Source organism: Denticeps clupeoides, chromosome 12 (genome assembly GCF_900700375.1).
Source record: "Denticeps clupeoides chromosome 12, fDenClu1.1, whole genome shotgun sequence".
NCBI classification, from domain to species: Eukaryota; Metazoa; Chordata; class Actinopteri; order Clupeiformes; family Denticipitidae; genus Denticeps; species Denticeps clupeoides.
In genome coordinates, this window is record NC_041718.1 from 13,875,833 (window position 1) to 13,898,108 (window position 22,276).

At 42.3% G+C, this 22,276-nt stretch overlaps 2 protein-coding genes across 11 annotated transcripts in view; one reads left to right on the top strand and one right to left on the bottom strand.

The window, feature by feature from the left end:
- The window catches only part of rap1gapb (RAP1 GTPase activating protein b), a 74,493-nt gene extending 59,675 nt beyond the window's left edge, over nt 1-14,818 (top strand). For 8 of the 10 annotated variants that reach the window (XM_028997764.1, XM_028997765.1, XM_028997759.1 and 5 more), the window contains 17 exons: nt 779-857; nt 940-993; nt 1,089-1,172; nt 1,296-1,396; nt 1,720-1,849; nt 4,378-4,533; nt 5,019-5,090; nt 5,168-5,254; nt 5,346-5,486; nt 7,148-7,276; nt 8,871-8,948; nt 9,452-9,561; nt 9,685-9,804; nt 9,912-10,047; nt 10,608-10,695; nt 10,829-10,914; nt 11,905-14,818. In XM_028997764.1, the coding sequence (XP_028853597.1) occupies nt 779-857; nt 940-993; nt 1,089-1,172; nt 1,296-1,396; nt 1,720-1,849; nt 4,378-4,533; nt 5,019-5,090; nt 5,168-5,254; nt 5,346-5,486; nt 7,148-7,276; nt 8,871-8,948; nt 9,452-9,561; nt 9,685-9,804; nt 9,912-10,047; nt 10,608-10,695; nt 10,829-10,914; nt 11,905-11,988 (1,735 nt within the window). In that variant the 3' untranslated portion in view covers nt 11,989-14,818. The remainder of the gene's footprint in view (nt 1-778; nt 858-939; nt 994-1,088; nt 1,173-1,295; nt 1,397-1,719; nt 1,850-4,377; nt 4,534-5,018; nt 5,091-5,167; nt 5,255-5,345; nt 5,487-7,147; nt 7,277-8,870; nt 8,949-9,451; nt 9,562-9,684; nt 9,805-9,911; nt 10,048-10,607; nt 10,696-10,828; nt 10,915-11,904) is intronic. The other 2 variants (XM_028997761.1, XM_028997762.1) reach the window with 1 other exon arrangement.
- Nucleotides 14,819-14,914: 96 nt separating this feature from the next.
- On the bottom strand, nt 14,915-21,641 carry LOC114800417 (protein-arginine deiminase type-2-like). The gene is made up of 16 exons (XM_028997767.1): nt 21,444-21,641; nt 20,702-20,876; nt 19,955-20,024; nt 19,742-19,803; nt 19,426-19,543; nt 19,176-19,325; nt 18,884-19,071; nt 18,378-18,481; nt 17,965-18,076; nt 17,370-17,477; nt 17,136-17,287; nt 16,508-16,655; nt 16,286-16,379; nt 16,117-16,196; nt 15,902-16,030; nt 14,915-15,817 (listed from the first exon to the last, which is right to left on the bottom strand). Exons 1-16 carry the CDS (start codon nt 21,533-21,535, stop codon nt 15,584-15,586), a joined length of 2,016 nt encoding a protein of 671 aa, XP_028853600.1. The 5' UTR covers nt 21,536-21,641; the 3' UTR covers nt 14,915-15,583.
- Nucleotides 21,642-22,276: the final 635 nt, after the last annotated feature.

Genomic DNA, 22,276 nt, shown 5'->3' on the forward strand with positions numbered 1-22,276 from the left:
TCTTCGGTCCTTGCATATCAGAACCATATTCCCAGCTCCATATAGCCAACACAGGCCCTTTTCACTGTTCTCTTTGTTTGCATGCAGTAAAGCTTTCCAAATAGAGCAGAGCGCCTCCCATGCAGATCACTCACTTCACTCAATCTCTGATGAACATGCGATGTGTCCAACCGAAGCTGAAATCAAACCCCTAACAGCAGAGAATGTTAACAGCGTCTGCCAGAGTCATTTTTTACAGTATGGAAATAAAAGCCCTTGAGTTTTATAGCTACTATGTAGGTGCTACTTGAAAGTCAGTGAGGGTTCTCACCGTTGTGTGAATCAGCAGGTTAGTTTTTTATCATGGCAATTAGCACTCAAAGCATTCAAGTGCCCAGGGTAGGGCCACTCGGCATAAATAGACAGAGTAAAGCCTGTACACACCTGAAATTATCTGTAGTTGTGGCTTTGTGTCAGAGCTGATGTAACTGTGTGGAACCTGATAATGATTCATTGTTTCCAATTGTTGGAATGAAATAATAGTAGAGTTAATAACACTTCTGCAACAATACGCTACAGATGTATTTATAGGCTTAAGTCATTTTAAAAATACAAATGTAAAATTATTTCAGAACTTTTGCATGCTACAAAGCAAACATTGCATTTAGCTATTGACTGTTTTTGTTCCTTTTGTTCTGTTGAAACTGCTAATACCTTTGATTTTCTAAACATTCTATTGTCTGCTCCTTGGTATTTCGATAGTGTGATGGTATTTAATACAAATGTTGCACCCATGTAGTACGAGGTTTAAAACCTACCACGATGTGATTCCCATCTCCTGTCTGACTGAATTCCCTAACGTGGTTCAAATGGCAAAGGTAGGCCACAATGTACAGTCAAATTTAATGTTTATACAGATATGTTTCGATTGTTTTTCTCATAATTTTGTCCATTTTCCAGCTGGTCTGTGAGGAAGTGAATGTAGACAGATTTTATCCTGTTCTTTACCCTAAGGTGAACTTTTTATTCCACTCTATTCTATTCTAAATACAAGGTCAAACCTTTTGCAGTCTTCTCCATGTACATCTTTATAATTTTTCTGTCTTCAGGCTTCGAGGCTCATTGTCACTTTTGATGAACACGTCATCAGCAACAACTTCAAATTTGGAGTTATATATCAGAAGTTTGGCCAGGTGTGTATTGCTGCAACTCAGCCCATTCAAATGTGATTTCAGGAAATTGTTACATTTGGTTTGTTGAGGGTCAAAATTACATGTAACTTCTTTGTCCTTGTTTTTTCTGCTTCCTTCTTACAGACCTCAGAGGAGGAACTGTTTGGGAACAGTGAGGAAAGTCCTGCTTTTGTGGAATTTCTTGAATTTCTCGGAGAGAAAATTGACCTTCGCGACTTCAAAGGGTGAGTCTGTTGGTTTCATCTTTCTGAAGCCTGGCCAAAGTTTCCAGGTTAATTTACACCCTCAAAGGGAAACAGAAAGCTCTCAAATGACCGTCATCATTAAACAGGTTCTTGAGCTACTGCCAGGCAAGTCCTTAAAATGATGCATGGGCAGTTCAGAGTGACAGTGGCACAGACACCTTCATGTTGAGTAATTGTGTTGGGATGCCATGGTTGCACCCAGACTTGTGCTCAAGGGCATTTTTTTTCTTGTGTGAATGTAAGAGCGGGAGTAGGGGTGGATGCAAGAAGGTTAACTCTCCGTCTCCATCTCTAATCTTCAGCTTCCGAGGTGGTCTGGATGTGACCCATGGTCAGACAGGCACAGAGTCTGTCTATCACAACTTCCACAACAAGGAGATCATGTTCCACGTGTCCACTAAGCTGCCCTACACCGAGGGAGACTCACAGCAGGTACCTTATTATCTCTATTAGAAATGCATAAGATGCTGCTGTATAACTAAACAAAAGTTCCTATTTTCATGACATCACTAACTGTGAACCCACAGCATGATATAGAATTCAAGGAACGGGCAGATCCCCTCACTGACTTTTCTCTGAAACCTATGTTTATCTTCAATTGAAGTTCACTTGTGACCCAACTGTTCCTACACAGACAAATACAATACTTTTCACTTTCAAGTCACAACTTGTTAAATAACACAAAAATTCCTTTTAGCAGGAAAAATTATTAGAAATGACAACAAAATGGCTTAAGAACATTATATTATTACTTGCATTTAATGTGAAACTTCCACTTAAATTTCTCACACTTTACAAAGAAATTAAGTAAATCAGTATGGTCACAAAGTAATCATTTTTATCCTGAGCAGCAGGATGGTCAAAGCATTAATCTTAAGCATTGTCCCCTTATGACTGCCACATATATGAGGAATGGGGTCAGGGTTGTAAATCAGAAGTGGCAGAAATTCTCGGGGGACATGTCTTCATCACACCCTTTAATTATTTTGATCCTCAAGGGTCCCGCAGTGACTCACTAGGTAGTTCGACAACAAAACCCACAGTTTCCTAGAATAGATCTGATGTCACGGCTCAGAGCTCACATGCTTGTCATTCATCTCTCAGTTTATCTCCTGTCCTACACGATTATCTCTCTCTTACCCTGAGCTACTGGGTGATTCTGAGATCAGATTCTACCCTCGGATATATTGTCATGACGAGAGTCGGCCTCATTTATCTTATCAGACAAAAGAGCTGGACCAAGGATGGAAGGTAAACATAGCCGAATGGAGAGAGAAGACACAATGGGACTCCATAAGACAAAAGCTTGTGTTTATAAAGACAGGCAGGGTGTTGTGTGGCTGGACAGAGAGCAGAGTTGTGTGACCATGAAAGCTGGCATGGTTGACCTGCCTCATGCCCAGTTAATTAAGACACATGGTGTCATGTTGTCAGAGATGGCAGTGCCACCCTCGTTGCTCTTTGGCCATCTGCGCTTGCATGAAACCACAGAGCCATCCCACAGCCCTTCCCACAGTCTCATGTGCCCCCCACACTGTACACACAGCTTAAGGGAAACTTTCATCATGTCCCTTGTGTAAAGGTTGTATTTGATCATTGTATTATCATTTTATGTTGTGGGCAACCACTCACTTTACAATGCTTCATAAAGTTTTTTTTTAAAGTTCAGCAGAACTTTAATTTAGTTCACTGTTTAATTTAGTCTTTGTGTACTTATATTGATGAAATTGGAATTAATTTGCTTAATTTGCTATTACTTTCATTATAATGTGTATTTGTGTTCGCACATGTGGTGACTGTCAGCATGTCTTCCAATTGTTTGCGTCGTGTGCTCTGGTCATCTCTACAATGCTGACACCTTTTACATTTTAATAGAATTTGTGTTTAGCTTTTTCTTTTTTGTATTGATGCAGATGTTTGGAGAAGATGTTTTTATTGGCACAGACACTTTCAGTTAGTTGTGCAAATAGTTCTGCAAATGAGGGAAGAAAAATTTTCTTGAAATTGGAAAGTGTCAAGTGTGTCATGCCTGCTTCTTATGTTGAGTTAAGTTAGCTGCCTCTCAGACTATGAAGCATATTAACAATTAATTTTTTTTTTATTAATAAACCTATTATTTGTTTAATAATAATTGTAATAATTACAAGTTTACACAGAAACCGGAACTAAGAAGAAGAAGAAGCTTTTTTTATGCATTTTGGTTTCAATTTCATTTCAATTTTGTTTCAGGTCACAATTTCTAAATGAAAAGCACCAGTGACTACATTGGTCTCTCAGTGCCACTGACCTGGAAGGATCCAGCAGTAAAAGACATAGTCAATAGTTGCACTGATATATTAGGGAGTAAATCAATAAGCACTTTTTCGTTTTTATCGATGCTATTTACAGTGGCTGCATCTGCCAAATGCTCGCCTTGTCCCTGCAGGTTTTTTTAATCTGATGTAACAGACAACAGGTATCAGAAGATGTGTACCAAAATAGAAATAATAGGGTCAATTATTATCACAATACTGTGCAAACATTGTAGACAGTAGTGGAATTGTTCAGGAAGGGACTAGTAATTATTACAAAAGTGAAAGTGGATTTCAGAAAAACTTGATATTTGGAGAACTGCTGAGAACTGTAACTCTGTGAAGAAACAAAATCTGCAAAGTGCTACTGCTCACAGAACAATACGACATAATTTCATTGTTTAATGGAAATAAGGACATTCTGCAGTAAATGGTTTAGATAAATCATCTTTCGATCAATGTTTGACATAGGGTTATACATATCTCTTGTTAACAAAATTGATTAAACATTACTGTATGTGTTGAAAAGTTATCCCAAGTATTGATGTGTGCTTGGAACATAAAGAAAGGAAAAATATGATCCTGTGTGCCAAGCGTCTTGGCTTGTCATTCTTCTCATGTCGCTGGTTCAGCCAGTAGACATTAACATCAAGTATGTCGTGTCGCCAGCTCCAGCGAAAGAGACACATTGGCAATGACATCGTGGCCATCGTGTTCCAGGAGGAAAACACACCATTTGTGCCGGACATGATTGCATCAAACTTCCTGCATGCCTACGTGGTTGTGCAGGTGGAGAACGCCTGCACCGACAACGTGCTGTATAAGGTAGACATTTTGCACATCCTAAATCATAAAACTTCTCTCTGTGGTTCTTTTGTCCATGTGACAGATGACTAATTTAAAGGGGCCACTGAGTTGATAAACCAGTTACTTTATGGAGCTTTTTGCCGCATGGTTTTGGTACACTTGATCCCTCAGAGTGAAGGTCACTGCAAATCAATGCAAAGTGATGTGATTGATCAACATTATTCCATGAAGAACCAGTTCTGTCCTGATGGGAGTGCTGTCTTAATTCATCACTGAATGGTTGATGAGTATCAATTATGTAAACTATTCAACATGACCTTCAGTCACCAGATTGCAACTGTGCAAGGTTTTACACCAACACCTAAGCAGCTTTGCCAATGTGGCAGCATCTTCTGGAATAATGCTATCTATTCCTCCAATACAGTAACAGAGTCTGGAGAAATCTGTGACCAGTAGCAGTTCAACAAATTGAAGATTTATGTGCTGTTGGACTCATGTTGCAGGTGTCTGTGACAGCCCGAGATGATGTGCCTTTCTTCGGGCCGACTCTCCCAGACCCTGCGATATTTAAAAAGGTAGTATTTTCTGAGTAAGGTTTGTGTGTGGTGTGGTGAAATATATTCATCCCTCTTCCTGCCTTGCTGCTTTTTAGGGTCAAGAGTTTCATGAATTTCTCTTTACGAAGCTAATCAATGCAGAGTACGCCTGCTACAAAGCTGAGAAGTTTGCCAAGCTAGAGGTGAGACATCTAAGGTTTCCATTTTGGGTGTACGTGTTATTTTATGTAAGCAACGAGGTGATCCTGTTTCATATTTACCATTTGTTCTCAGGAGCGCACCCGCACTGCCCTGTTGGAAACCCTTTATGAGGAACTTCACATCAACAGTCAGTCCATGATGGGCCTCGGTGGCGATGAAGATAAACTGGAGAATGGGGGCGGTGGAGGTGGAGGCTTTTTTGAGTCCTTTAAGGTAAGCTGATGCCAAAAACACAAATCCCCTGAGCCTGCTGTGCATCCCTTATCTAAAAAAAAGAGAGATTTATGATATTGTTATTGCACGTATATATCTGTATCTTATTTCAGAAATATGTTTTTGAGTGTGTTTATTTATTAAAAAAATACTAGCGTAATACTAGTAATAAAATAGTTCTAGCTTTACAGATATCACAAGTTCCCTTACTTGCCTGTCTATTTGTTTGATCTTTCCAAATAAAAGTTTCATCTTGTGGTGCTTTCTATTAGAACCTGTCTGCTTTTGTCTATGCCTATTAATTCCTATTTGAAAATGGTGATATATATTGTTAATCATACATCAGTTCCAAGCTTTTTTTGCTTAAAATGCCTTAATGTAACCATGTTAAATAATTCATGCCCAGTTGAAGTCTTCCTGCGGCTTTTTTCTTGTTGAGCAAAAGTTCTTCCTCTCAGTTTCTTCCATCAAGCAACTGCCAGTCTGCATTTTGTAATCGTTTCCTACACTTGGTACACATAACTTACATTTGCTCTTCAGTCGCTGACGCAAACACCCCATCAATATCCATTAAGAGTGTGTGGATGGGCTCAGAGCCATGAATTGGGGCGCAGCGAGCTGTGATCATGGGTCTCTGATGAGCACACTAATGGGTTCTCATTATAGAGCTGATCTGTGGAGGCGACTGTGCGCCCTCTTTCAGCTATTCATTTATTTCTCTCCACAGTGTTTACTCACACCCTGTGGAGCTTATACACTTACACTACTTACTCGTATGTGGGTCTCTCTATTTCTATTTATTTTTACATTGTAAAATAAAACCGAAGGCACAACACTATGGAATACCACACACGATGTTATGTAATAAACTAAAGAAAATGTAAATAAATGTTTCATATTTTTTTCATATGTTGTAAAAATACTAACTTTTGCTGTGATGGCATTTCACACTTTTGGCTTCTCTGAAGTTAAAGATGCTGAAACCTATGACTGGTAGTGTCACTTAAATCCCCAGACTTTTATTTCCAGTATACATTTACCTTACGGCATATATCAGACACCCTTATCCAGAGCGACTTACCTGGAACAGAACAGGCATATTGGGTCGGGTTCCACACTTCCTGTGAACCTTGAGGGCGTTTCCCTGTCTTGTGCTTTTTTTGTGCTGGAGAGCCTCTGTTCCGCACAAGGGTCCTTCACTCCCCTTAGTGCTGTATACAGCGTCCTCTGTAAAAAAGAGAATTTGTTTACTGCAATAACGCACTGTGGCTATATTAGAGCTTCAACTGTAAATACATGGAGTTCTGGAAATAGATGATCAGCTCAACCAAATCTCACCAAAAATGGAAAGATTTGGGATCTTCTGCTGTGGACCCTACCCTCCAGTGTCTGGTGAATCCTTCTTAAATGAAAATGTTATTGTTATATCATTTGTATTTTAACTTGTTTGATGTTTCTGTGAATTTTGACAAATTTTGTGTCTTTCATGCATTCACAATTAATTAGCAATCATTTTGTTTCTGCATTCTTTATTTATAGTTCTCCTATTTCCTTTCTGAACACCTCAACCTCGTCTCCTGTCATCTGCAGCACTAGCCTGACCCTGAGTGTTCACTGGTGGTACTGCGGACTCAGTGCGCCTGTTCGTCTTTTCTTTGTAGCGGGTGATTCGCAGCAGGAGCCAGTCGATGGACGCCATGGGCCTCAGTAACAAGAAGCCACACACTGTTTCCACCAGTCACAGCGGCAGCTTCACACACCCACCAGATACCCCCAAAACACCCGGGATAGTAAGTAACTATTTTGGTTGGGGTAAAGGAGCTCCAGGGCACTGAGCTTTAAGCCCACCTATGACAGAATCTATACATTTCAAAAATAGAAATGAGCTCTTCCAATATAAAGCAACCTAGCAATCACTATATGGCAAATTTGAAACTGAAATTCTCTGGAAATACAAATTTTCTTTTACCATGAAATGGAAGCTGGTGTTTAATACTACTGAATTGTAATATTTTTGTTTGTTTATTGCATGCAAGATGTTGCTATATGTCTTGTATTCATAAAGAGCTGCCATAGTGCTTCATAAGGCTTTAAGGTCTCTGGTCATGATAAGTTCATGTCATTCAGCCTTTTTCTGAAGACAGGCTTTGGAAGAGTGAGCCCTGGTTGTGTAACTGCAGAATTCATCAGTGAGCACTTGGCATGTGACGGGAGTGTCTGTACCTGCAGCACCGCGCATGTTGCTCCCGGTTCCAGTTATTCTTGTTACTTGCAGTTCGCTTGACCGGCACAGGACCAGTGGTTGCCCCGCAGTACTGACTTATTATGGAGATGTAGACAGATGGCGCTCACCCCAGTGGCCCTAGCTGAACCGCCGCTGAGCAGTCATAAACACTCTGCTGCAGGTTTAGAATTTGGACATATAAATAAACAGAGCCAACAAAGAGCACTTCCTCATGCTACCCAGGTTCTCAGTGAAGATAAGTTGTCTCAGTGTCACATTTGTTGCATTTGCTGGAATGTGAAAGTGAAGTGATTGTCACACGTGATACACAGCAGCACAGCACACAGTGCACACAGTGAAATTTGTCCTCTGCATTTAACCCATCACCTTGAGTGAGCAGTGGGCAGCCATGACAGGCACCCGGGGAGCAGTGTGTGGGGACGGTGCTTTGCTCAGTGGCACCTCAGTGGTACCTTGGCAGATCGGGATTCGAACCAGCAATCTTCTGATTACAGGGCCGCTTCCTTAACCACTAGGCCACCACTGCCCCCTGCTGATGGGATATGAGTTAAATTGTGGGTTCAAACAGACCCACAGATGAAATTGAAGTTCATTTTAAAACAGAACTCTCTTACCGTGTTGTCAAGGGAGGAGCATTTCAGGAGAAAGCGGCACATGGGAGTAGAGGATGAACCAAGCAATATCTTCCTGAAGATGTACGCTCTTAGTACCATTAAAATAAAGCTCAATGTTTCATAAAGACCTGCCAGATCCACCCAATGTCTGATGCTTTTTTAAGATCTGTACACATTTTTCCTCTCTCTCTCTCTCTCTCTCTCTCTCTAGTTCTCTTTACCTTCTCTGACCCTGTTTCTTTGCTGAATGATCTTGTCTACCATTGTGACCTTTTCCCCTTCCCTCGTTTTATGGGGTCTCTGTGCACTTGCTGTCGTGTGCTAACCTAAACCTCTGGTTCATGCTTTCAACTTGCAGTTTTTATTTGGCAATATTTGTAGTTTGTCATATGCTACTGTTTAAGCTACTGGCTGCATGAAATTTCACAATGTCTTCTTTTCTCATCCTCCTTCCATTATCTTTCTTTCTTTCTTTCCTTCTGTCTGTCTTTCTTTCAACGCTCTTCTCACCACTGTGTGGCTCAGTCATTGCTTATCCCAGGGAAAAGTCCCAGTAAATTTGGACGCCGCGGCAGTGCCATAGGGATAGGAACCATAGAAGAGGTCCATGTAAAACTCTCCCTACTACTCTCATTGTTTTCTGTGTCCCCATTAGTTTGCATGTTTGATAATGATTATTTTTAACAAGGTCTGTCACTATTTTTACATTATTGGCCACATCTGTAAGACACTAACCCCTGCAGTTCGGTCACAGTGTGGCCGTAAGACTTGTCCGACGATATAAGCAGTTGAGACGTTTTGCGTCATACCCTTGAAATGTCAGCCTGATTGAGTCTTTAAATTGCTGCCAGCAGACAGAGACTAGGGGTGACTGTCAGAGTTTCTCAGATCAACTTCATTAAGCACCAGCCCTCAGTTTGCAGAAGGAGTAGCACTAATTTATCGATCTTTCAGACAATAAAATTGGATTAGATTTGGATTAAAACAAAAAAAAATCATCATCAGTTTGTCATGTGTTTGTGCTGTAGACAGTAGATCTCTCGTATTGATTATGTGACGTTGGGGCTTCGTGCCGTGGCTGAAAGAGACATCCTTATCTCCCACAGTCTTTGATTATTCCTGGCAAAAGTCCCACCAGGAAGAAGTCTGGTCCCTTTAGCTCCAGGAGGAGCAGTGCTATCGGCATAGAGAACATCCAGGAGGTGCAGGAGAGGAGGTGAGACAGACAATTTGACCAGGCTTCTCGGGGATCTGAGAACAAAGAATTACCATCTCTGGATAATAATAAAGCCGTTACATGCAATTGCTCATGTCCATTTTCATTTCTTGTCCCCGGCAGTAGCAGGGATGTCTCTCCAAGCACACAAAAAACCCCTGACAGCGGCCACGTCTCACAGGACCCCAAATCAGAGAACTCGTCTAATCAGAGCTCCCCAGAGATGCCCACCACTAGGAACAGGTGATTAACCATCCATTAAAGTTGTGTTTTGGACCACTGTAAACGCAGGCATTTGGTTGTGTGAATGGGAAAGGACGGCTTACAAGCAGAATAACTTGGGGGTGCAGCTCTTTCATGTGCTGCAGAGCTCCATCCATACCTGAGGCCCAGGATCTGTCCCGCTCCTCATCTAATGCCAGCAGCTTTGCCAGTGTGGTGGAGGAGAACGAGGCTGAGGCTCTGGAGGAATACGACACTGGCCTGGTGGGTTGCTTTTGTTGCTTTTGACACAGATGTTTAGAGTGTGTGAGCATTCACTGGTCTCACAAATCGATTTGATTACGACTATCATGTCACCAACTCAATTCAATACCTCAATGCATCACGATGCACCCCTATCAATTTATATGTTTCAAATACGTCAGTGGGATGAGAGTTGAGGCCTCCATGTCTGAACCAGGCTTTTTTCTGGCATTCATTGTGTCAGGTGAGCATGAACTGAACACAGACACACCCATTCAGCTCCAGCGTTCAGTCGGCAGCGACGAGCATTAAACAGCAACAAGCGGTTTTGAACATCGATCTGGAGCAGTGTGATTCTCAGTACAGGCAGCCACAATCACTACTGGCACTATGTTTTAACTAGACTTTTTCACCAAGCAACGTCATTATGATGATTATGCAGAATTGATTATGCAGAATCAACCACATCTGCATTGCGATGTGCGGATTATTAGATTAAATTTAACACCTCAAATGACACTAATGAGTTTGTGTAAATACTGGGTAGGTGTCTGTAATAAAGTATCTCTGGCTTATTACAGGAGAGTCTGTCCTCTTCAGGGACGCCACACAAAAGAGACTCTTTCCCCTACAGTTCGTGGCCAGAGGATGGGTCCACCTGTTCCCCAGGTCAGACCGAGATTTTACTGAACCAATTTAGTGTTTCCAATTTGTTCTGATGTTTTTGATAGAACTTACACTCAGTGTGTGTGTGTGTGTGTGTGTGTGTGTGTGTGTGTGTGTGTGTGTGTGCGTGCCACAGCACCTGCCAGGCCCCAGCATTCTGAACCTGTTCGCTGTGACATCCGAGCCAAAGCAGAGCGGGTACATGACTACAAGTCATCATCGGTGAGAGAGAAAGTCAGGGAAAGACACACTCTGATGACACAACACTACACTAGACACTTGTGTGTCTGCTTATTGATCAATTGAAACATATCCGTTGTGAAGGCTTGTCAGTATGCAGTGTTATACAAGGAAGAAGCAAGGTTACAGTATAAGGCCCAGTTTATATCACCCCCTTGTGGCTGCTGAAAGCTGTTATTCTAACAAATGGATCTCCAACTGTATGACATACACATAATAGGAATTACATTTAAATTAGGGCTGTGCGATATGGAATAAAATTCATATTGCCATATATAAACATAGACAGCATGTTTTGCGGTATATAATTTGATAAGTACAATTAAATGTAACTGTTTTGATAGGGTAACATGCATCCATAGCAAAGGCACTGAAGCAGGAAGTTGTATAATAAACTTTTTACAGATAGATCAACATACAGCATAACCGTATACCACATCAAACAATATCTGGGCAATTCTACTGAAAGTGAATTCCAGGCATTTAAATGATACAAGTGATTATATTTTCAGCCCTAATTTAAAAAATAGTTATTTTTAATACACAATCTGTCCATATCCATCCCTACTACACACCGTTTATTTGTCTAACAATGCAAGGTTAGCAACAGAAAATATGTATTCCTGTTACTAACCCTGTCCATCCTGTTGCTCTGTGCGTCTGTCTGTGTGTCCTCATGCCTGTCCTGTCCAGAACTGCTAGCCTCTCCCCACTGTTCACTTCATGGATGTCCATTTCCAGGTACATCAAGGGTCTGGAAGTGTTCAGTGTGCTTTTTTTTTTTTGTAGTGCACATTGATATGAGAAACTTACTGTGATATATGTTTCATGACATATTTTACAGATAGATACAATGATTATATTAACTTCTTAGGTTTGCTTCACGTTTATATTAAAAAAAAATTATGTTGTGAAATTGGGCTTAAAGCCCATAGAACTTTCGATAATTTTTTTATTATTGTGTGTCCACAGCATTCCCATAAAAAACACCCATTAGAGGAAACCAGATACGCACATGTGAGCTCCTCCAGAGACACAGAGGAAGAAGACAGCTAGTCGCCTTGACAACAAGGCCCTAGGGGACGGGCCCATGTTACGTGGCCACCCAGTGACCTGTGAACATGTACCTTCAGCCATCATCAAATGAGCCCCATAGGCACTCTCCCAGCATGCCTTGCTGTGGCTGTGTTAGGGTGGGGAATGGCCTGTTGCCATTTTCCCGTGAAAATGAAGATGGTGTCGTACCCTCCGGTTTTCCTTCCCCAGAGCTGAACCCGTGTCTGTAAGCATCAGTGTCTGTTCCGTCACTAATGGTGCGATCCTCATGTTTTCCAGTCTGTTTATATATTTATTTATCCAAAGGTCATAGTCTAATAGCCTTCAGTATACAGAAAGTGCCATTAAGCATCTCAAAGGTGTTTCCCCTTGCTTTTCACGAGTAGCTCAACCAGACAGAATTCCCACCCTGGGATTTCATGTATTTGCCTTGCGGGGTTGCAGAAGGTCATTTCAGCGCGGTGCTGGGTGGTATGTAAGCAGTAGACACTGAAATCCGACTCCTGTAAACAATCTCTCACACACTCAGACTGGCCTGGCTGGTTTCGTTTCCCTTCTCATCACAACTGTGCCCTTAAGTGACGCTGAATTTGTCACCTCAAGCTGTCTGTTCTCAATCGATTGATCAAGGAAACCAAAAAAAACACAGCAATATTCTGTTAATTGTTAGTAACTGTGTAGATAACACAATGTTGACACACACAAAGATGGCCTATGTAGATGGCCTATTCATTTCAGCCATGTTGTTCTACTCAAGGCAAGTGTCACTACCTGCTGATACTGGCTACATGCTAACAGACCATGAGATTCAGTCTCATAACGAATATCCATCACACTTTTCAGTGATGAAACTGCCTGATGAAAACTGGGGTATGAACTCTAGGATGAGGATTACTGTTGAAAAGAATTAGTGATGACAAATAATATCAGGGTGTTCTTTCAATACATTGGAATGATATTCTTAAATTAGATGCAGATTCATCTTTTAACACCAAAAACTGTGTCAAATTTTTGTACGTTTTGTTAGATTTCCATTGTAAAGCTATACTGTGACTTGTCTCAAAGTTGCCTGTAAAAAATATGCTTCTTTATTTAATGGTCAATTGTTATTTTTACACATCAGGTCTGCAACGTTTCACTTTTTTATTCTTAATTTGGTCAACCAATGGCAGCACACACTGCGACAGTCATGGTTGCCTAATCTGCTTGTTACTAGGGACAGATATTGGATTGCGTTTCGGGCCTTGCTTTTAAAAAAAACAATGGCCTATTTGAACTTGTTCTTGTCTGCTATACATGTGTAATAAAGTAAAACATATAATTTTATCATGTTGCAGGATCCCCCCCAATGTTCCTATAGAACCCTAAACTAGGGTTCCAACATCAGCCTCTAAAAAGCTGCGTTGTGATTGCTTTCTCATGACTCGTTGATAAATATTCAGCATTCATTTAGTTGCTTGATATGCTGATTGTTGTGTTGATATAAAAAATCACATTTTTTTTTTTCTCAGTTGAGATCAGACAGCCTAGACTCTCTGTGTTTTTTTAAAGCAAATGCATTTCTGCTAGTGGAGACGAATGAACTTAAACTGACACAAATTTGCACAGTGCACACAACATATTCTTCCTACAACAACTTTCTAAAGAATTGTTGCTGATTGCAAATAAGTTATTCCCAATTTACATTGAACATGACAAAGAAACATGGCTCTCACATTTAAAAAGCAATTCCAGCGTACCAATCACACACAGGCTACATGGGAAATTTAATTCTCATTACAGGCAAAGGAGTTTTTTTTCAGATCAATTCTTCTCGTGATTTTTTTTTGTGTTTTGGAAGTCTTTAGCACTAGCAAATAAACCATGTTTTCATCATATATTCATTTTTGTCTGGATGCATGTGACAGTGTGTTTCCCAAGCCCGGGTAAATGAGGAGGATTGTTTCAGGAAGGGCATCTGCCGTAAAATCTTTGCCAAATCAACTGCCTGCTGTGGCGACCCCTAACGGGAGAAGCCGTAGGAAGAAGGTGGATTCAATTCTCTCTTTCTCTTTCTTCCCCTGTGAGTCTTGTGCGATGTTGAACCAGAAAGCTGCTTGAATGTAAATCTCGGTGGTTTGTTGCTGGGGATGCGTGTCTGTAAAAAATGGCTGTGATGTCACAGTTGACGTTTCTGTGAAATGGACTTCAGATGCTTTTGTGTTCTCTTCTTTCCAGCTAAATATCTGAATTTGTATAAAAGGTTTTTGTTCCTCTTTCAGAACCAGAACATCTCTGCGTTTCATGTGGTCTTTGAATGTCTTGTTTCTGAGACAAGCTTCCTGTCTGCTATCTAGATTTGCGTTTGCAGTTAAACTTGAATGTCAAGTTCCGCATTTTTTGAATTCGTGGAGGTTTATGTCTCTGTTGTTGTTTTTTTTATTTTTATTTATATTTAAATGCGAAACACTGAACATTTATATACTTGTATTGATTCCTGTGAGTATCTTTGGTCTTAGATAAAATGCCAGCTGGGCTGTTTTGAACAGCTTTTCCTCAAGTTAAACCACGCGTCCTGCTGTTCATGGCCAGGTCTGATTAGAGTGCTGGTGTATTACTGTTCACACCATTTACATCCTCGCATCTGCTGTGTTGCTTAATGTCGACAACAATTACATGCAGATGACTTGCACACAGGTTCCCAGCTGGCCTGCAATATGCGCCTGTCTTTCAAATGTACATCTTCTTTTTCAGTAGGTCCTTGTACAAAAGCTTTTGTCTGTAAATAATTGTTTGCTCCCATGTGTATATACTGACAAAAAGAAAAAATAAAGTAAAGCTGAATAACGTATATAAGTTCTTGTTTGTGACACTGTTGCACAAGGTCGTAGGAAAAGGGTAGGAACATTCTTACACACGTGTGAAAAATAAATGCTGTGCTCTTGAGGAATATCCATCTGGACAATGCTTTTATTTGAATTCAGTCTTGCTCACGGCACATGATGCTGTATGTTTTGTGGTCCATCCCCATTCCAGGCTTACTGACTCACTCACCTTCCTTAACCATGAAGTGGGAGATTTCCCTCATAGCCCACTACAGTACCTGAGCACAAGCTCAACACACATCAGGTGGACATTTTTATTGGATGAAGGCACTTTTAGAAACTTTGCCAACACGCTTCAATTCTGAGAGCCTCATGAGAACAAAGACTCCTTATCAAGGTTTGTGTACTAAAGTGAGTTAATCTGAATAAAATAAATTTCACACTGCAATGCAGAGGGTGTTGCATTAGATTGTAGATTGTTGCATTGAAGCAGACTTGTTTTCTTAGCAGTAAAGTTAGTGTGAGCTGAAACTGCACTGCAGATGGTGCTATATAATATGTGGCACATGGGGAGTGTTGACAATGTCTCGACTTAAACCATTTAAAACATTGGTCATTTATCTGCATGGTTGGTTGCAGGCATGGCCCTGAGATGATGATATGCATTGATGTTAGGAGGGGGTTTAAATTGTCTTGTAATCCAGAAGATTTGCTAACACATCTATTATAGCGCTGTGAAAAACACATTGATATCTACCATTCATTCTCTGCCTCTTCTAAATCTCACTGCCTCACAGCTTCAGGCTCCACCACTTGGTTTTGAAGGGCTCTCTGCGCACGTTGGAGCCACAGTGCACCTCTCCCAGCAGTTTGTGGTAGGAGGCAAAATCGTCGATGAAGGTGCATCTGAGGCCCAGCTGCGCCATCAGGGAGCACATCTCCGCCTCCAGGGCGCAGCGGCCGTTCACTTTGGGTCCGAACGGTTTGGGCACGCCGAGGTTCTTCCCCAGCACTATCATGTTCACCTGGCGGGGCAAATGCACACATCTTCACAGCATAACCTGGTACAGAAGATAATCGGTGAAATGCATCATGATGTGCAATCTCACCATATCTGGATAATACGCTGCAGCTCTATCATCTTCAAGAATTGTAAACAGAATGGGCAAGTCGATGATATCTTCATCATCCAAACCCAGCTCCCTCTTCAGCACGTCTCTGTTCCAGTCGATGCAGTTCTGTGCCAGTAAAGAGACACAAAACTGGCAAATCCAGCATCCAATATCAAGACACCATAAATCTGACAGAATCAGCCACCCCGTACTTGTACGTATCTGTTCTCTGCCTGAAGCTTCTCATTGCTCAGAAGATCATCCACTGTGATCTCGTCTGCGTCCTCTAACCCTGTAGAGGCAGAGGAGCTGGGCTTAATAAAAGCTCTTAAGCTATCAGTGTCCAGCAGAAGTAAACACCATGGTAAAATCATTCTCCACCCTCGAACAGCTTGGCCTGTCCGTGACCCTCCTCCTGCACCTTTCGGAGGAGTTTGTACCCTGCATCAGGACTGGCCAGCAGCAACCGGAACCCCTGCATTCATTAAGAATAAGCCATATTACAGCAAACAAGTAGTTATTAACTATTCTGGTTTTCTGCAGAATGTTGAGGTTGAAATGAAATCAACTCACGGTGGTGGAAGATCTGTTAAATCTTATTACCTTCTTGTCAGGGGCTGGAACGAAGGTCATGAATTCATCCACATGTCCAACCACCAGCCAGTCAGAGTACAGTCTGATGGGATCTTGAACCTTCTGTGCATAAAGGAAGTCTTGCACCACTTTGGTCATGTTGCGGCCCTGAGTCACTCTAAAGAGGAGAGAAGTCATCAGGATGACAGTCATGGCAACTGGACATGTGGCATCTTGCAAGCATTTCATTTCAGGATAAACTGGATTTTGAGATCCATTGGACACTGCTGTGGCTTGTCTGAAAGTTGAGTCTGTCAGATCTGTCAGATTGACAAAGTTCTGTTGATGTAACGTCTCTACATTAAAGAAAGAAAGTCCAGTTGCCATGACTCAGCTTTCAGACAAATTCACCTGGATGACTGAGAATCTCCTCAGACACTGCTGGGGCTTGCATACTGCATTGTACTGTAGACAGCTTCAATTTTAAAGAGGTTTGGGCAGAACACTGGGTTATACCGATATGGTACTAAATGGTGAGTGCGCGGCATAAAGATTCAAGCACCGGGCATACATGCCAATTATAGAATACAGTTTTTTTTCTTCCTGTGTCGCTCCATAAATGAGCTCCATAGCTTGAGGTCTGACCACCAGTACTCACGTAGGGAAAGCAACTCCTATGATGATCCGGCCCAGTGGGTAGCTTTTCCCATTCACAACCACAGGAGGACTCACTTCCAGGTTCCCAAAGGAATCCAGACTTGTCACTTCTTCAGTCCAAGGCTCCCTGGTCACATAACCGAAGTCTGGGCCCTGAGACAAATGGAGCTTGGCTTTCAGGAAACTGTCTCTTTCCTGCAGGAATTTGCATTTCATAAACAGCCAGCTTCCTCACCAGAAGCTCCTCATAAGGGAAGTCACCCAGCTCTCCGTTCCGTGGTGAGTCCAACACCACAGGGAAACCCTGATGTGGGGCGTCAATGTAGCCAAACTCCAACTCATCCTGTGCACAGATCCAGGTGAATTTAGGAAACACTTACATTTCTGTCAGGACGTCATTGTACAGCCACTGGTCACTTTACTAAAAACATCTACCAGTGTCATTTAATCTTGTGGTTATGTGACACAACATAACCGCAACAGCACACAGATGTTGATGTTCGTGTCAGGGCAGGATTTGGGAAGGGACAGGATGATTAGGCAAAGGTGATAGGAGAGGAGACCAAACACGAGAGATCTTACTCTTGGGACAAGGTGAATGGCAGTGGTCAACTTGCCAATTTATGGGAGTCGCGTTACCTCATCACTGTGTTGCTCCCGGTCACGTGGATGGAATCATGTGACATAGCTCAACTTGTGATATATCCACACTCTTTTCTTTATTCTTAATTATTCTTAACCAATGGCAGCACACACTGCTAAAGTCATAGTCTAGGGGCAATGATGGCTCAGCAGGTAAGGAAGCAGGCTTCATTTCATCCACATCCTACCTGCATCCACCGGTCGCCTCGATTCATGTTCTCAGAACACACTCGGAGCTTGGGCCCGCTGTCTTCCACTAGTTTTCTCATGCCTTTCAGGAATGGGTAGTTATCTGAAGTACTGTCAGATGGAGGAAAGGATTAGCCTTCATATAGTATCAGTCAATATGCTAAATGTATCTGTGAATGACAGGAGGCATGATGGAGTCTTGGAGCACTTGGAGTCTTTCTCTTTGGAACAACTGGTGTTTGAACTTGGACTTTGCACTGAATTTGGAATGGATTTTTTTTTTTATGAAATGCATAGATGTCTGCTTCAGGTAGCTTGAGGATTGCTGCTTATTGCCTGGTATTATAACACATTTATATGCTTTTTAAAAATAGAAACAAAGTAAATGTAGTACTTGTTCATCACTTCTTACCAACACACAAACACCTCCACCGGCTTAAGGGTATTCGGTGTCATGATCCAGGGGGCCACACGAAACACAACCTTGTCGGTAAAGATGGGCGTCTCAGGGAAGTTCTGAAAATAACAAATGCATTATTGATGCAGGGGCGCAGAGCTACTCATGGGTGAAACGGCAGCTCTGTAGAGGAAGCCGAGGTGTGTGAGTAAAAGTCACAGCCAATGCAATCACGGGTGGAGGTTAATGGCGAAGTTACTGAGACCAATTGTTTTTCTGCACCAGTCATCCCTTTTTTTGCACCCAACAAACAGTACTGCTGGCTTAGTTATGATGCTGATGTTGTGTTGTTTTTGTGTTGTTTCATGTTCCTGACAAAAAAATTGTCCATCAGTCATGCTTATGAGAGATTCCGGACCTACACGACCATTAAAATAGAGAAATGTACAATGTACAAAGACGTTATTTGACCATTAAAAAATAGAAATGGATTCTTTTCCAACAAATTGCAAGCCGCTGACCTCAGAACAGGGCTCCAGTAGACTGAGGTTAATGGTAACCAGGCCTTCAAAATCCTTGTCCGGGAATCTCAGTCCCTCCACAAAAAACTCCACCTCACTGGTGCCACCAAGGTAGGGCACCTCCTGAGACAACACGTCACTGCTCAGAACCACAGGAAACTCCTTCACAAAGATGGAAAACAGCGTGCCTGTAAATGCCAAAAGGTCAAGTTATTCTTTTTTCCCAATCCCACTTTTCAACCTCTACACTCCAGCAGTAGGTGTTCCTAATAAAAGTCCCTGACGGACTTACTGATGACGCCGTGGGTGCCTTCTGATCTTCTCCTGAAGATGCGGACACTCTCTGCATCGGTCTGGGAAATGTGGAGGACCAGTTTGTAGCCTTCTGGTAGCTGAGAAGGCCCATTTGTGCGCACGATCATGTGGGACATGTCCTTCAGATCTGAGGCACATGAACCATGCATTATACTTATGCATTATATTATGTGTGCATTCATATCCTGCATGTATGTTATGCATGTCCGAGCCTAAATGATTCATACCTGACACTTTAACGATAGCGTCTGACTCACAGTCCCTCTTCTTCCTGAATTTTGACTCAGAGTCACAATTCACCAAAAGGACGGCCCCGTGTCCATCTGAACCCCACTGCCAAGAGCCCTGCAATTTTTTTTTTCACAGGCAAGGCAGTGTGTGCATTTCTATTAATGCAGTTAATAGAAATTCTATTACATACAGTTTCATGAAAATTCTTGAAAATGGTTTTGGTAATGCTATGCTAATGCTATGATCTGTGTAATGTGTACACAGATCTATAGACAGATGTGCCCATACATGAATACGAACACGCCCTCTGACCTTGTTTGGGTTGTTTTTCTCCACCACACCATCTCTATCGGCGTCCACATCTAGAGAGATTTCTGTAAAAACACGCAGGGTTTAACATTCAGACGCAGAGAGGGCTGGTGTACCTCTCTGCATGTACAGTACATCATTTTCCATAATTCATTGCACAAAATCTATAGCAGATAGAAAAAATTATTAGTTTTTTTGTGCCTGAAGCAAACATACCCACTGCAGTGATATGCACGACCGCTTTCCCCAGGTCCTTATTCTTTTCTCCATAAAACGTCACAGAGAGCTACAAAAAGTTTGCATTGTCAAGTGTCATTTTCAACTCATCTACTAAGTCTTTACTTTACATTTATGGCATTTATGGCCTTATCCAGAGTGACGTCACGTTACAATACGTTATAGGGACAGTCTCCCGGGAGACACTTATGGTAGTGTCCCCACATACACAATGGTAGTAAGTGGGGTTTGAACCACCCTACTCACCAGCAGCAATACTGCCTCATGCCATTCAGACTAAAGGTCGGAGAACACAGACACACATTTCTGTCAATCATCACACACAGCACCTCGTTACTACACGATCTGCCACTGTCATCAACTTCAGCTAATTATATCGTTAGATGCTGACACAAACAGAGACACTACAACCAGCACCAAAATAATGCCAATGAGACAAATGTGTCTCAGTGGTGGCCTAGCGGTTAAGGAAGCAGCCCCGTAATCAGAAGGTTGCAAAGCACCGTCCCCATACCCCTGTCATGGCTGCCCACTGCTCACTAAGGGTGATGGGTTAAAAGCAGAGGACACGTTTCGTTGTGTCACCGTGTACTGTGCTGCAGTGTTTCACAATGACAATCACTTTCACTGATCAGCCTAGACAGTCTAGACAAATAGCTGCCCTATAATCTCGCAATCTGCAGCTTTTTATCCGCTGTGTCAGTGAGAATGCCAGGGATAACCTACCTTGCTGTCATTGGCAAGCTCACTGATGGTCTCCATGGTGATGAATAGCACAGAGGCAGCAGTGAGGGGATAGAGCCCGGGCGGCGCGTGCCCGTCCGGAATGCCCGGAACAACTCTGCATCGCACTGCGTGGGTGCTGTCCACAGAGAAGCGAGCGGCCCCGGGGGGAGCGTTCCTGTCGGGGCGGACAGTTCTTATCAGTGCTTTTTCAAAATGACTCATGAAGTCTATTTCGAGAGACAGCAGGTGCCAACGGCACAGTGGGGTCTTGTGTTACCAAGAAGTTTTCCACCTAATCTCAGCAACATTGGGACCCGACCTGGGAATTCAGGCCATTGCTCCGCCCCTGAATCTGGAGTTTCTACCATCATGCACCTACAATGCACACGCTCGGCCACGGGCCATGCCGACACTGGGGCTCTGCAGCCGGAAAAGACATTATTACAGTCATTCCAGCAAATAGGATCATTTAGGCTTCTACACATTCAGGAAACATTTTTGAAGCAACAATTATTAAATTATTGATTCTATCAATTCATGCACAAGCTTCCTTTTTGAAATATACTACTTGCATCCTATTTCCTGCTGCAGTACTAGACTATAAGAGACAAGTATTAAAAAAAAAAAGTTAGAGAACTGGCATCAACGAATAGCTCCGAACAGAATAAAATTGTGCAAATTGAGGTCTTTTAATGCTACATAAACCAAAGAAAGTAAGTAAGAGGCGCGCACGCTGCCCCACCTGCCCGGATTGACGCACAGCTCCGTCCCTATCACGTACAGCGCGCGGGTGACGGTGCCCGTCTCGATGCGCAGGGTGCGAGGGGGGATCATGACTCGCTCCAGATTTAGTCCTTGTGCCGAGCAGTAACGTGTGCGCGCAGTAAAACGGCTGGGCTTACGTAACGCGCGCGCTCGTACGTTCGGAAAGTCCTGGGATAGTTCGGGGGAACCGGAGCTCGTCCGCGTAGGCCACGCCCACCGCCTGCTGATTGGCTGCGCACTCTTTACTCATTCATGAGTTTATTTCACCATGATACTGGATACAAGTTCAGAAAGTGGATACACCTCTACTTTGGTCATACACTCATACAGTACAGACAAAAATTTTGGAAACACCTTCTCATGCAATGTGTTTTCTTTATTTTCATGACCATTTACATTGATAGATTCTCAATGAATTTGGGGTGAGCTGGAACGCAGAGTGAAGGTAAAGGGGCCAACAAGTGCTAAACACCTCTGGGAACTCCTTCAAGGCTGTTGCAAAAGCGTCTCAGGTGACGACCTCTTGAAGCTCATCGAGAGAATGCCAAGAGTGTGCAAAGCAGTAATCAGAGCAAAGGGTGGATATTTTGAAGAAACTAGAATATAAAACATGTTTTCAGTTATTTCACCTTTTTTGTTAAGTACATAACTCCACATGTGTTCATTCATAGTTTTGATTCCTTCAGTGTGAATCTACCAACGTAACTGGTCATGAAAATAAAGAAAACACATTGAATGAGAAGGTGTCCAAACTTTTGGCCTGTACTGTGTGTGTGTGTGTGTGTATGTATGTATACACACACACACACA